Genomic DNA, 14,106 nt, shown 5'->3' with positions numbered 1-14,106 from the left:
GTAAGAAATAAAATCCTGTTCCATGCACATATTCTCCCACCAATATTTGCGATTTACTATAGGTTTTTTCTGGCCTTACAGAAAAGACAAAACCTACATAATGAAATTTCCATACAAAAAGCTTGCCTCAATCTATGCCTACACTAGGAAGATTTCACTTGTCTCTAGAACATGTATTTTCTTTCCAATGCATTAGCCAAATTTTTCTCAACAGTATAAAAACAACCACCTGCAAACAGACCTGAAGATCATTAGAATCCAGTTCCCATTCTTGCATTTAAGCATTCTTGTAATTACAGCCATATAATTCAATGCCGTGCATTTAGTCAAAATCCTGTTACTCAAGGACAACAAAGAGTTGGTTTTTGACTCAAACCCAGTAAGGAAACAACCCTACCATGCTAATGCAGAAGTACCAGCAGCGGTTGAATCCAGTCTCTGTGGAGATGTCATTTGATTATTCCATAATACTGTCAAGGGAAGTTGACATCATCCAACCATAGTCCTCTTTAACAGGAGCTACAACACTGTTCTGCAGTAAAGTAAAAAAATGCTAAACCCAACTGAAATATGTTATTAAACTTAGACAAAGTCAGAAACAATAAGTATTTCATCTTCCCATTTTAAACTAAAGTCAAATAAACATCTCTCTGAACGGAAGGTGTCCCTGCCCATAGGAGGAAGGTTGGAATCAGATGATCTTTAAGGTCCCTTCCACCCAAACCATTCTGTGATTCTGTGAAATCAGTGGAGGCTTTGTCAGTATTTTCCAAAGCAGTAAGTGAATAGACTTCTGTGCCTCCTATAAATACGGATATTTATTATTGAACATGGATCAACCAGCATCCTCACTGTAACAAAGATGTACTGCCAGAGAATGACACTGACAATTCTGTCACCTGTCCCTGAACTACTGCTTTTCCAAGTACATCACTTGAGCTCAAGGGTATGTCTGCCTCTGTGCTTGTACTCCAGAAACATTTTCAAGATAGTATTTAGTGGGAATGAATGCTTTGAATATGCATGAAAATTTTCAGATTTCAAGTTACTCTGGATCTAGAAATGTCAGAAATTGGGAAGCCAAATCTGTGAATCTAGAAAGAGGGTGGCTCACTAGTACTGCAGCACGAATAAATAACCAAACCACACATTCAGCCCAACACCACTTTAAATTAACAAAAACATTTATCCCACTTGTGTGCTCCTCCAATCTAGCCTTCAGAAAGCCCCCCAGTCATCAAACGAACAAGCTACTGCAGTCTGGCCTCCTCCCTGAAGGACATGGTCATGTTCTGTGCGCACAGCCGTTAAATGTGAAGCTTCTCTGGGCACAGGTTTGTGCAACTGCACGTGCTTCAGCTCTAATTAGAAAGAGATTTGACCATTAAGCCTATATTTGAAAAGTTTCTCTTTGCCTGAAGATTGATGCCGCTCCCCATACAGAGATTCAGGTAAGGTACTTTAGGTTACTGATGCCAGTGTTCATGCAGCCTTTGCACTGCCCCAGCACTGTATCTGAATAACACTACTTCAATCAGACATTTTTCTCCTTAGTTAGAGATGCAGAGTACAGAAGGTTACTACAACCTTGGCAACTCGCTAATCGTGTAAATATAGCACATGGATCTTCAAGATGCACAAAGATCAGCACCTGAGTCAACCCGAATATAAAATTAGTTGGACTTTTTGCAGCATCTTGATTTCTTGAAAACGTTGCCACATTCAGGCCAATAGTCTTTAGCAATGCAAGCTTCTATATGCCAAACTAATTCCCAGATATCACCTTCACTCAGTGCAAGGGACCAAAACAATCATCTGTTACGGAGTTTTCAAACAATAAGCTTTTAATTGCCTTATTAGAAAAATAAGCACTGAAATATATATAAATGTGATTACATTAAAGTAATTCTGTAGTCTAACATACTAGAAACCAAAGCCTACTTGTATTTTTAGTGATACAGAGTACCAAGATTTAGGTTCCAGAAATTTTCCATGGAGAATACCGAAGTATCCCATATCTTTTAGGAAACCATAGTAAAGACAAGACATGTTGCAATAAAAACTAAGTAGATCAATTTATTCTGTATACTATACAATGTGTAAGTTTGTAAAGAACAATTGACAATTTTATCACCTTAACATCTCGACTGGGTGTAAGTATGTCCAACAAAATGTACTCCTGTGGCCTTTACACAAACACTGTCCTACTACATCAAGAACAATGAGAGGGAAGCCTTTGGTGTTACAGATTTGGGGACATATCTGTGAAGTTGTAATTAATCCACTTAACTATCTCAAATAAAACGTTGGTGCTATCTGCTATTATAAGCCTACATGAGTACTACTGTAATAACTAAACACTTCTATCTTTAAAGGCAAGATATGAAAGGGACTGCCAGTCTACAGCGTGGACAGGTTTTCTTTGAAAAAGGCAATTATCAAATGGTAAAACTCATATAATACATTATATACATAAGTTTGGATAGCTGAGTTATCTTGCTGGAGTAAGCTGCAAGTAAGCATCGATTTGCAGTCATGTTTGATTTACTGTTAAGTGATTATAGGACTTAAGTTTTATACAGTGTATAGAACCAAAATAGCTGTGCCTGCTGCTGAGGTCTGTCAGATGTGAAGGCTCATAATCAGTCATTGACCTAGTTAGTATTACAGTACTTCAAATATACACATGGATAATATATTCAGAGCTGAATTTGTAGTATTATTAAGAGCTGCAAGTCACTGAGTGAACATCAGAAGAGCTTGTGCTGTCCAACCAGCAGGACCAGCTAAGTTGTAACTAAGTGAGTGGAATGTTTAAATTTCCATGGCTGTTTTTTGTTTTGAAACCTTCCCAAACATCAAGAAAGCTCACCTTCTGTGAGCTAGAGTAGTGGCACCAGACAACACACAGCAAGTCACCTTAAGTTATTCAAAATTTGCTTCAGGCCCAGTCCTATCATTAAGTTCCAATTTCATTTATACATACAAAAATAAAGAGGGATTTTCACATTAGGACAAACATCTATAAAAAGCAGTTTGCTTCAATATATCCAGCTTCCCTGCTATTGTCCCAGCCTACTTTCTTATGTAAAGAAGTCAAGTAGGTTCATTTCTCCAACCTGTTCTGCAAAAGTCACTTTTTTTTAATAATACTAGTGGAGTATGAGGAATCAGGACAGATTTGACAGAGCCCATTGATTTACTAGGAAGGTGCTATATAGACTTGAAGAGAACCCGGTTAGCAATTTCAAAATTATCTGGAATGACTTCTCTGAACTGAAGACATTACACAGACACCAATAATGCTTTGCCCATGTTCTGATCAAAACAGGACCAAATTAAGATTATTCATTTTCTCTTGATCATTTTCTTATGTTTGTCTTTAGACTAGAGAGCATTACACAAGATATGGGCCAGCATTTTCAGCTGGCAGTCCTTTATCCTCTAAGACCTTTCTGAATACGTCAATAAAAGCACATCCTTCTGAAAACATGCATCTTTAAGAGTGCTTTGTAATACCCACATTAGTGCTTACAACAGGCTGTTTCAGAACTGTTGCTTTCAAGAAAAAGGTATTCAGTAAACTGATCTTCTTAAAAGTTTCTAAACTCCCAAAGATAAAGGCTGTGGTTACCTATATGAAAATCAATTGCATTATGGATCATACTGTGCTTTTAGTATTCCGATTTCATTAAATAAACATGCTTTTAAATGCATCAAGTTACCTGCCTTATATCAACTATGTATTTTGGCTATCTAGTACTTACGACCTGCATCATGAAGATGAACTGAAATTCATTCCTATTTTCTGACATGAAAAGTTATCTATTTCTCAATACGTCATTGCATAAATACCACTTCCAGTTCTTTGTTTCTCCAAAGCCAATGAGGGGCTGCTGTATAACAGAGAGAAAAGGAGGTATTTTACTACCACTTTAGGAGGCCAAGAAAACAAAAATTATAGCCTTCTCCTTCTAGAAGTCTAAAATAGCCCAAGGACAATTGCATATCAAACCTCAGCAAGCCTAGATTTGGTGTTTGCCACACAGAAAACTCGCTAGAACAGTACATTTATCCATCTTCCACGTTATTAGATAGAGCATTTCAGCTTTAAAAGCTTGAAGAGTTGCTGAACTGAAAGGGCATTTGTCTCCAAACACAGGTACAAACTCCAGATTTAGATTTGAATGCTGGACACTTGCAAAATCAAAATATACAACTGCAAAAGCGTAAGGATTAGTCAAGTGTAAAAGTGTTTCCCAAATTTCAGGTATACAATTTTAACTTTCAGTAGCAAGATTCTGGGCTCTTAGTTTCAGGACAAGACTTTGAAAGATACAGAATCACTTGTGCTTTGATTGGCACATTATCTGCTTTTTAAAATGTAAAACTAATAGACGTTTGCAAAAGGTTGTGCAAAACTATTGTATTTACAAAAATGGCACAAAAGTGAATTCAACAGTCTATGCACATGCACACTTCATTCACATCTTCAACAAAAGTGTGTCCTAAGCTACGGAACTGAAAAGAATACCAGCTTCAACAGGCAGTTGTCAATAAGCACTAGATTCACAAGAGTTACACCAAATGGGCAAATATTGCCCAAGTAAAAACTCTATTGTTAAAGCTGAAACAGGTTTAAGGCCGTTCAAGTTCAAAAGCAGAAACAAAATTCAATCAGAGCCCTGGTCTTTGTTTTAATACATGCTTTACCATCTAGCAACTTGTGGTCTAAACCTCTATTTTAGACAACAAACTCAAACACGGAAGAAAAACCCAACACAACTGAAGGTTATATTAAATACAAATATGCTGTAATTAAGATGAAATAACAAAAGCAGAAACATTAGAAGTAAAACTTGCGATGTCACTTGCTGGAACCAGTCCTACACTAGGAAATGGGCAAATATGTACATTTTCAAGTAGATTACATTGCTCTAACCAAACTTGTCCTTTTTATTCAGTGCATTGTTCTCAACTAGTTCAAATACTAAACGTTTTACTCTTAACAGTACTCCCTTACAATAGCAGCACATGCTATCGCTACCTGCAAAGCTGTCAGTCTCATGACTTAGTGTAAGAAAGAAAAAGGGGGATGTGAGGGTGAGAAATAACTATTCAGGAGAAATAACAGGAATGAGAATAATCATGCAGTTCAGCTGTTCTCGTCAGCCAGCCAGCTTGCTAGCAACAAGAGATGGTTTCCGCTGTGGAAGATCCTGTGGAGTAGGAATATGGTCACCAGTGACTTCTGTCTTGTCAGGTGCTGCAGTAGGCAGTTGCTTATTCTTCATCTTTGCTTTAGCCATGTTGTAATCACCAGAATCAAAGTATTTTTGCTGGAAGACAAAACACATATGTTTAAAAGCCCGAAATCTTACTGAATTCATACACAGAAAGTATATTCCCTGAATTTTAAACACAGTTATAAAATCCTGATTTGGCACAGTTAGCTTTACGTTTATTAAAAATAAAATCTTATAAGGACTATTAGGCACATGTATCTGAACTCTTAACATTAGTAATGGTAAATGTACACTTATGGTTCTACATATACCATTAAAATCACACATTACTTTTGCCCCTGCTTTCCCAAGAGTGAAACTTTGCATTTGTGAATTTTGTTGCAGCAAACAAGTTCTGCTACACAGAATAACCAAACAATCCATGAACTGCAGGTGGAGAAAAGAGCCTGCTTCAACATACCAGAAGATCAAAGCAGCATGAAACTGCATGCTAACAAGGAACCCTCTTATCTGCATACATTAAAACAGTGAAACTACCATCCCTAAAGTTCCCAAACCAATTATTAGCGAAGTCAAATCTACTGTGCAGTCCTTCAGAAAACCACTATGTGAAGGAAATTCTTATCCCACACTCCAGGTTTCTTCTGAATACAAAAATAAGTACATTAAGTTTGAAGTTCTAAAGCAGTGTTCCTTACTATTTCAGCATATTTTTATTAGCATTAACAATGTTTTCTGTTAGATTCCAAAAATAATAAGTTACCTATGGATGCAAAAGCCAAATGACTGTTATGACTCATCTGCACCATGGTAAGAGGAGGCATAGAATTTCATCCAAGGTCTGAATCAAGTCTTCAACTGCTTATTAATACACTTTGCAGGAAAAGTTTATTTTGTTTACATCTTACTATGACATTTATTGTTAAGGTACTTGCAACCCATGATTCTGACCAAATTGTTATATAAGGCCAAAAAAATTAGATTCAGGATGGAGACTTACACTAGCAACTGCTGCTTACAATCACAAACTCTGGAGAGAACCCTCCCCAGTTCGCTTTATATAGGCTTATTCATAGGTCAGTTGAGCAGCCATCACTACCTGCTACATTTAAGTGCTTCCAGGCTACATATTACTACTATACTCTTCATTTTTGTTACAACTAACCAGCTGCAAAACGTTCAACAGTTGTTAGAGAGTCATAACTTGAACTCCTGACTTAACGGGCCTTTATCTAAGGGCAGCAGGTATGGGTGTTTATGCAAGGCCTCCTGAAGAAGGCTTTCAATATTCCCTGCCACAACCTTAAGTTACCAAACCTGGTTTTCCCATGCAGTCAGTAGTACATATGAATCACACACTTTTATTTATAAACCTTCACAATTCAGTCCTTTAGATGCTGTAATCCCTATTTATACCATAATGTTCTAACACTGCAATCTGCAGACCAGACACCAAGTTATACCATAACCTAATTTGGAAAGAGGCTTTCCTATTTTGCCCTTCAAGACTACAGCAACCAAAAGCAACTTTTAAATGATAACTAGGTAATAACAGAACTGCTCCCTCTTTAGATGTGTTACTGCTGTTAATGGATATCTATTTCTGTCCATGCAAGAGCTCCAAACAGAATCCTTCTACAGGAACTTGGTATCACATAGTTCTCATAGAATCATAGAGTAGTTAGGGTTGGAAAGGACCTTAAGATCATCAAGTTCCAACCCTCATCTACTATTATGCTGGAGAAAGTGTGATAATAATGGTGTGCGTGCCCAATGCAGAACTCCTTCTGGAGAGCAATTATCAATGGGTAAAGTGTGTCCTAGTTGCCAAATCAAAGGAAATCTGGGCTATGGGTAAGTATGTACATTTAGAAGAACATCTGAGAAAACCCACCATCTTTCATGCGTTAGAATATCAGTCCATTACCTCCTTCAACTTACTGTTGTATTTTCCTCTGATTTACTCTAGCTTTTCATAGATGGCCTGTATTTGATCATCCCTTTTGAACTGACAATGTCTGTCCCAGTATCTTCATGTCAGAAACATGATCTAAAATATACTCACTATCCTCACTCTATTGTAAACGTCAGCAATCCAAGCAGCCCAAAATACACCAGGCTCTATAGCAAGTAAAAATGCTTCCTCATTCACTTCATCAAGATGAGGATATTGTACAAATTGTTACTGTTGGTGAGTTTTCCTCATGGTTACACTAAGTGCAAGCAACCATAATTCCTTTATGGTCATCAGTCCTTAGGGAGTGGATGCTGTTTTCCTGTATTACCATTACAATACACACTAACCTTCTCCGTTCTGTCTCTACATGTGCACTGAACCCACTGAAGTCTAATTTAGGCTGACTTTGATCATGTTAACAGCCTAACGCACAAAAGGAGTCACCTAATCTACCTGTCCATGCCCAGCAGCCATTAACTATGCTGCATATGCTCCAACTTATGAGAGAAGGCTTCTTCAGAAAACATTTAACAATTCCCACGAGATGTTACCAGGTAGTACAGAATTAGATCAGCACCAAACTCCAACAGCTCGTTTGCGAAGGATTTATACTTGGAGTCGTTGCATGCACTCAAAAGGCCTAGACAATAGTGAAAAAAAAAAGGAGGAAAAAAGAGGAAAAAAGAAAACAGCATGACAGCAATAAAAGCACCATCCGAAGAAGTGATATTCTAGGATTATTCCAAGAACAGGCTTCTAGCGTGCCTGGAAGGCATTGCATAACACCTTTATGAATAATTAAACTAAAAATAAAACCAGCCAAACAACCAGCTGAATAACTAAGAAAATGAGAGACACTGGTTAAGTGTGTAACAATACTGAAATACGAACTCACTCTTCATTCTTCTATCGCTATTTTTTTCCTTAGGGTATATATTCAGAATCATACCACCATTCTCAAGCCGCTGATGTCAGATGGTGCTTGGTGTAACTCAGCAGACACTAAGCTTTCATGTGCTAAAACATGGATAACAAGAGCGGTCATTTCTGGGACTTAAGAATGGGCAAGATCAGTACAAAACAGGGGTGAGGTTCTGACCTTTAGTGTTTATTATGAAGTCTTTTATGATGTCTATCACAGCAGCACTGAGCCAGCTTTTAAGTTCAATTTTTTCCTATAAAATGCAGTAGAGCCACTGCTGCCGTAGAACAGTTATCCTGCCAATCTGCCATTTGTTTTGTGGAAAAAAATTTGTCTTCCTTGTGCTTTCACAGACACTATTTAAATTTCTCAGCACTCTTTTATTCATAAAGACCTGTGGAGCAGGGGGAAAAAGAAACAAAAACCCAAACACCAAACACAGAGATACAGGGATTTTGGAATTTCTTGTCCATACCCTGTGAACAATGAATAACTTACTCCTTTTTGAAGCCTCTTCCTCAAGAAGTCTGAGCCTCCTGGCTTCTGGCCCAGATGAGGATATCTTGCTTTCAATTTTGCTTCTTCAACTTTCTCTGGGCTGATCACCTTATCCTCCATTTCCTGAAAGACAATTAGCAATGCTGTAAATGAAATACACAATAAGGAACTATTTATGCAGAATCCCTTCACAAGTAATTCACCAGCAGCCAACTGCTGCTACCAAGTGAACATAATTATTTGGTTAGACCTTTTCATACATTCTCTCCTGAATACTGACAGCAACTGTAGGAGTTGAGCCTCCCATCTTAGATACCCTTCCTGGAGACATGTTTAAATCTAATCAAAGCATTCCTCTTTCACAGCCTGTACCAAAATTAAATTGATTTTGAAGAAAAAAAAAAAAGAAAAAAGGATAAAAAATGCCCCTAAACAAATTTATTTTTTCTTTGTCAACACAAGGGTTCCACTAAGAACAAACAAATGCTGAGAGTTGGGGAAGAGCCACAGGAATTTTTTCAACTGCCCATTTGATCATAAAGTTGCACGGACAGACTAGCACATGCATTGCCACAATCTAGTTTGCATAACTGCTCTAACTGTAATGTGTTGATATTCACTGTGAAACAGTGTTAAAGCTGCTCAGCCTCAAAAACATGCCTGCTATCATATTAGTAGCAACAATACTGTATTTGTATGTATCTATAATTATCCTAAAATTATGAGGTAGTGCATTTAGGTAAAATAAAATGCCTATTTTATGAGTATACCGTAAAATGTGAATGGGAAAAAACTGCAATTTGTTCATCCAGTCTTTCAACACTGACCTCTAATCCAGTCCATGTAGCAACTTGATGTAATAGATGAAATTATACTTCATACATCATTTCTAAAGTATCTTCCATTCAAAATTCTTGTTTTGCTACTTTCCAGTATTTGGCTAAGGCTTTTGTTTTGTTTTGCATGCAAATCATTGCTACTTCAGGAAAAATACACATTGATTTCCACTGACTGCTGTACTGCTGAATTGTTATCATCATCCAAAGTCACAGAATTAGTTTTAGGCAGGAAACAAGAATTATCTTTGAAATTAGGAGGGCCTTTCATTCATCTGTAACTAAGATTTCATATGCACTTAGAGCTGTTTAGGCATCCCCTTCACAGCCTTTCCATCTGTGTCACCATCCTTTGAATCATTCAGCATGATTGTGTGTACTCCACATGAATGGATTACAGAAAATAATTCAACAGAAAAATAACCACCTTGCCCCCCACTGGGCTGTGTTTCCTTTGGATCAGTTTTCACAGTCTGTTTAACCAAGCAGCAGCACAAAAAGGTATGTTAGCAGAGAAGCGGGGGGGGGGGGGGGGGGGGGCACAAGAACACCAAGCAGCTGGGAGCTATTTAAACCAGAGCTGCCAAAGAACTAGAGCCACCACACTAGCCTACCTCCAGTACTTTCCTTTATAAAAACTCAACAGTCTATATAATATTCAACATATTTCTGGTAAGAAGCCTCAAAAGCAAAGGTTGTAACAACAGATTTAGAATGTAACATTGGCTAGCTGCCCCATTAGACCAAGACATATGAAAGAGAGCTTTGCACAATACAGCGGGAATCTGAATTAAGAGTTCTACCAAGGAAATTGTCAGAACAGTTAAAGAAAACCTTTATGAAGACAGGAACCAATGCTTTTTATCAGATGAAAACAGAGCTAAGCAATACAATGCAAAACACAAAAATACATATAAAGGGCAAAGTCTCCCTGACACTACTGAACATAGAGCTATTTCACACTATACAATCATACTAGCCAAGACCACTGTTTTCACATGTTATGAAGACCATTCTTCAGCTGCTGTCCTTCCTACTGTGCTTTATTATCATGCCGGCACTGACAGGATTTTCTCAAAAGCAATCCTTTCAGCTACTTTCAACATCTAATGCTGAATCACTGGGTACTCACTGCTAAGCCAACAGGCAAAGCATTTCAGGGGGCATGTTTTGCCAATACTAACCAAGAGGAGATTTATCTTTTTTTAAGAACAGCCAGCCAACAATAAATAGCTTACATAAATATGTATTCATGGTGCATCAAAGGAGACATTTATGCAAACTCACAGGGCTCACAAATCATCACACAGCAGACAATCAAAACACAAAATGCCATGTTATGCATCAATGCAGCTGAAAAGGATACAGACTACGGCCACTTACCCTTGATGACCAAGAACAACTAAGACTCAAAAAAAAAAAATACAAGAATGGAAGAATTTCAACACAAAGACTTGGGGTATCAAACAAAACCAGGCCATGGCAGGTTCAAAAAATAGTTAAGACAAGAGTTCTTCCTATAAAATAAGAGTTAAGCTGCAGAATCCATGCCAAAGGATACAAGGGGTGCCAAGAAATTAGAAGAATTCAGAAAGCAAATGGATTATGTTCATTCGCAGCTCAGAAGAATTTTAAACCACAGGCTGCCGAGACAGTTTTCTGGAGAAGATCACTGCATGCATGTCCTGACCTTATATCCTTCTGTGGACTAGACTGTCTTCAGCACTCCTGGAGATGTGTTGCTGAGCCGCAACAGCTTTAACTCAAGCCAGCAAGGCTTGATCTTACATTTATAACATCCTCCGTTGAGTTACAGAAGCAACAAAAAGTGACTAACACATGACTGGGGGGGAGGATGTCAAGATGTACCACGCTCCTCTTCCTAGCAACAACCACACAAAAGCTATAATTTTAGATCTCTACAGGAATTTGACACAGCTAATGAAGTCTGCTTACTTCATTAAAAGGATCTACCAGGAAGGCAGTAGTTACCTAACTCATTTAAATATAGCTTTTGCTTTTAAACTTTACAGAGGTAATAGCAGCATAAAGTTCCGTATCTGTTGGACAACTAAACTGCACAGCTAAAGAAAGAGCCATCGGGCTTTTAGAATTCTGGTATTAAGCGTTCATCCTCTTTAGCAAAAATTATTAAACAAAATGCAACGCAGAAAATAGGAAAACAATAGGGACAAGAGCACAGCTCTACAGCCAACTTATGTGGCAAAGGCCAGTCTAGAAACAAAATGCACCACCGCCAACAGCTTCCTGAAAAAATATGGCTTTTAAGGCAAAAAACGTCAGTCACCCAAGCATATGCTCTCCAATGTCTAAAGTTTCTTTGTTGTTGAACTTCCCCCTGCCACTATCCTGAGTTTTCACACTGAGAACAGGAAACGCTTGTCTTTGGCAAATTTTCAATGTGTATCACTCTCTTGTTTAACACCTTTCTCACTTAACACATGCACACGCGTCAGAAAGCATAGTAGGACAGTCTAGAAGAGGTCTGGTCATGAAAACGCTGTCCCAAAGTTCATTTAGGGGCTTCATCTTTTTTTAAGCATATCTATATAAGTACTGCAAAATAGATTATTTATATTTCAGAGCTAAGCATTAACTGAATTTTGCCTATGCAGACAAACAGTTTTAGTGGAGGTTAATACTGCATAGCACTGATATCACAGGATCCTAACAGGACATAAACTCACAGCAATCCAAATTCTTCTTATTGATGTTATTAATTTGTCTTGAACACCTCATCAGATTAAAACTTAATTAGCATACCGGTATGGGACTCCTGCCTGTCAGATAGAGGGTAATTTTTCAAGCCCATGCATAAGCACTGCTTTTCAAGACTTCAGTCTGAAACTTAGCAAAATCAGCGCCAGTCACCTGACTTCACCAGAACACACTAGAAGGCATCACAATAAACTTGCTGCCACATGTTTTACTCTGCTCTTATTACAGAGCTATTCTAGGAGCACTGCATAGGCCAGGGACTTATTTTTACAGGCTTTGAACAGACAGGAACAGTATCCCTCCAGCAGTCCACCTAAGATGAACGTTATGTCAAGCTGCAGAGCACGCATTTAAAAGCAGATTACAGACCTGCCACAGAAGTTGGTTCTGATTACTGCACCTACGGAGATAGTATCCTTCCATATTAACCCTCAAAGCGCTACTTGTACATCTAACTCATATTACAAACTGTGAATTATTAAACAAATAATTGATAGCTAAAACAGAACCAGCTTTTTCTTTCAGCGTTCTCCAAAGCAGTATTTGTTTCATAACTTCTCCCTGTCAGAAATAGCTGTGGAGATCGCAACTGAGTCCACATAGCAATAACGATACTAAAAACCAAACGACTTCTTAACGTCACAGCCCGCAGATGGGAGCTGCTAACAGTACAGTCACCTGAGGCCAAATCCCACTTAAACTGTAAAATTATTAACTACAGAGATGACGTAATAGCTTCATCACAAGACAACCCTGCCAGTTGGTCGCTCTAAAGGCCCACATTAGAACAGGTCACAGCCATTGTGCTTTGGGTATCCGTCCTCTGAAACGGCTTACATCAAAACCCGAAATGTTTCTAAAAGCAAAACCAGCGTTTGCCCACAGGATTACCGCCGTCTCCCGCCGCGGCTGTGAGCCGAGGCCCCGTCAGCGGTACGCGCTGGCAGGCAGAGCCGGGCGCCCTGCGCGGAGAAGCGCCATGAGCCCGCCCAGGCCAGCGCACGCCTGCGATCCACTAGAGAACAGACATCCCTAAGCGCAGAAGCCAACATGGTGGTGCCGCTCCTCCGCCTCCAGCCCCGGCCCGCCGCTCCTGCCACAGGCCCCGAGCTCCATCCCGCCCGAACCGGCGGCGGATGGTGGCTGCAGAAAGCCGCCGGCTACCCCTGCACTCCTGCACGGCGCTGCTCTGAAGGGCTCCGGCCACGGCCAGCACCGGGAAAAGCTGCCTGAAAGGCCGCGGTGGCCCGCGAGGCTTCCCTGGCTGAGGGAGCCGGGCGCGAGGGAAACCCGGCCATGGCGGCCCCGCTCCCGCGCGGATGGAGACGGGAGAAGCCCCGAGGGGCGCCTCCTGGCCCTGGGCGGTGCTGCGCTGGGGGTGCCGGACACCCACCTTCTGCTCCTCGGCCGAGGCGGGCTCGGGGCTCTCGGCAGACATGGCGCCGCGGCAGCAGGACGGGCAGGAGAGGGAGGCGCGACCGCCGCTCCTCCGCGCAGCGCAGCGCACCGCTACCACCGCCCCCCGCACAAGATGGCGACCGCCCGCAGGACGGAGTGCCGCCGGGACCACACTTCCTCCGCGCGCGCTCAGGAGCCGCTTCCGTCTCCGCCCCCTGACTTCACGTCCGGTGCCGGGCGCCCTACGGCGATGGCGGATCCGGGTGCTGGGGGATGCTCATGGCACCCTGCTCCGCGGCGCGGCCCCACACCGGCTATAGGCAAGAAAAAGCCTTGCTGGTTGGTTAACATGAGCTTTCGGGCCCTCGGCAGCTTTGACCTGAGGAGCTTTAACTCCCAGACGCCAGCTGACAGGACAGGAGGTCTCAGATCGTCGAAACTTGTTAACAGCACGGTTTCAAGTATATGAAGTGTTTTATTCCCTCTCAGTCTGCTTCTCACTGTCTGGTT

At 40.4% G+C, this 14,106-nt stretch overlaps 1 protein-coding gene across 2 annotated transcripts; it reads right to left on the bottom strand.

Moving 5' to 3' along the window:
• Positions 1–2,050: 2,050 nt before the first annotated feature.
• Positions 2,051–13,782, bottom strand: ARPP19 (cAMP regulated phosphoprotein 19). Of its 2 annotated transcripts, none has more exons than XM_062628284.1 (3): positions 13,592–13,782; positions 8,624–8,746; positions 2,051–5,339 (listed from the first exon to the last, which is right to left on the bottom strand). In XM_062628284.1, the coding sequence occupies exons 1-3, from the start codon at positions 13,634–13,636 to the stop codon at positions 5,169–5,171; spliced, it is 339 nt and encodes a 112-aa protein (XP_062484268.1). In that variant the 5' UTR covers positions 13,637–13,782; the 3' UTR covers positions 2,051–5,168. The 2 variants fall into 2 exon arrangements, with proteins under 2 accessions (XP_062484268.1, XP_062484277.1); XM_062628293.1 differs by lacking the exon at positions 13,592–13,782 and adding an exon at positions 11,150–11,301.
• Positions 13,783–14,106: the final 324 nt, after the last annotated feature.

Source organism: Pezoporus occidentalis, unplaced genomic scaffold (genome assembly GCF_034315485.1).
Source record: "Pezoporus occidentalis ecotype Australia unplaced genomic scaffold, CSIRO_AGI_Poc_V1 ctg11, whole genome shotgun sequence".
In the NCBI taxonomy this organism is placed as follows: Eukaryota; Metazoa; Chordata; class Aves; order Psittaciformes; family Psittacidae; genus Pezoporus; species Pezoporus occidentalis.
Note: the sequence above shows the minus strand (reverse complement) of the source record. Positions and strands in the feature narration are given on the sequence as shown.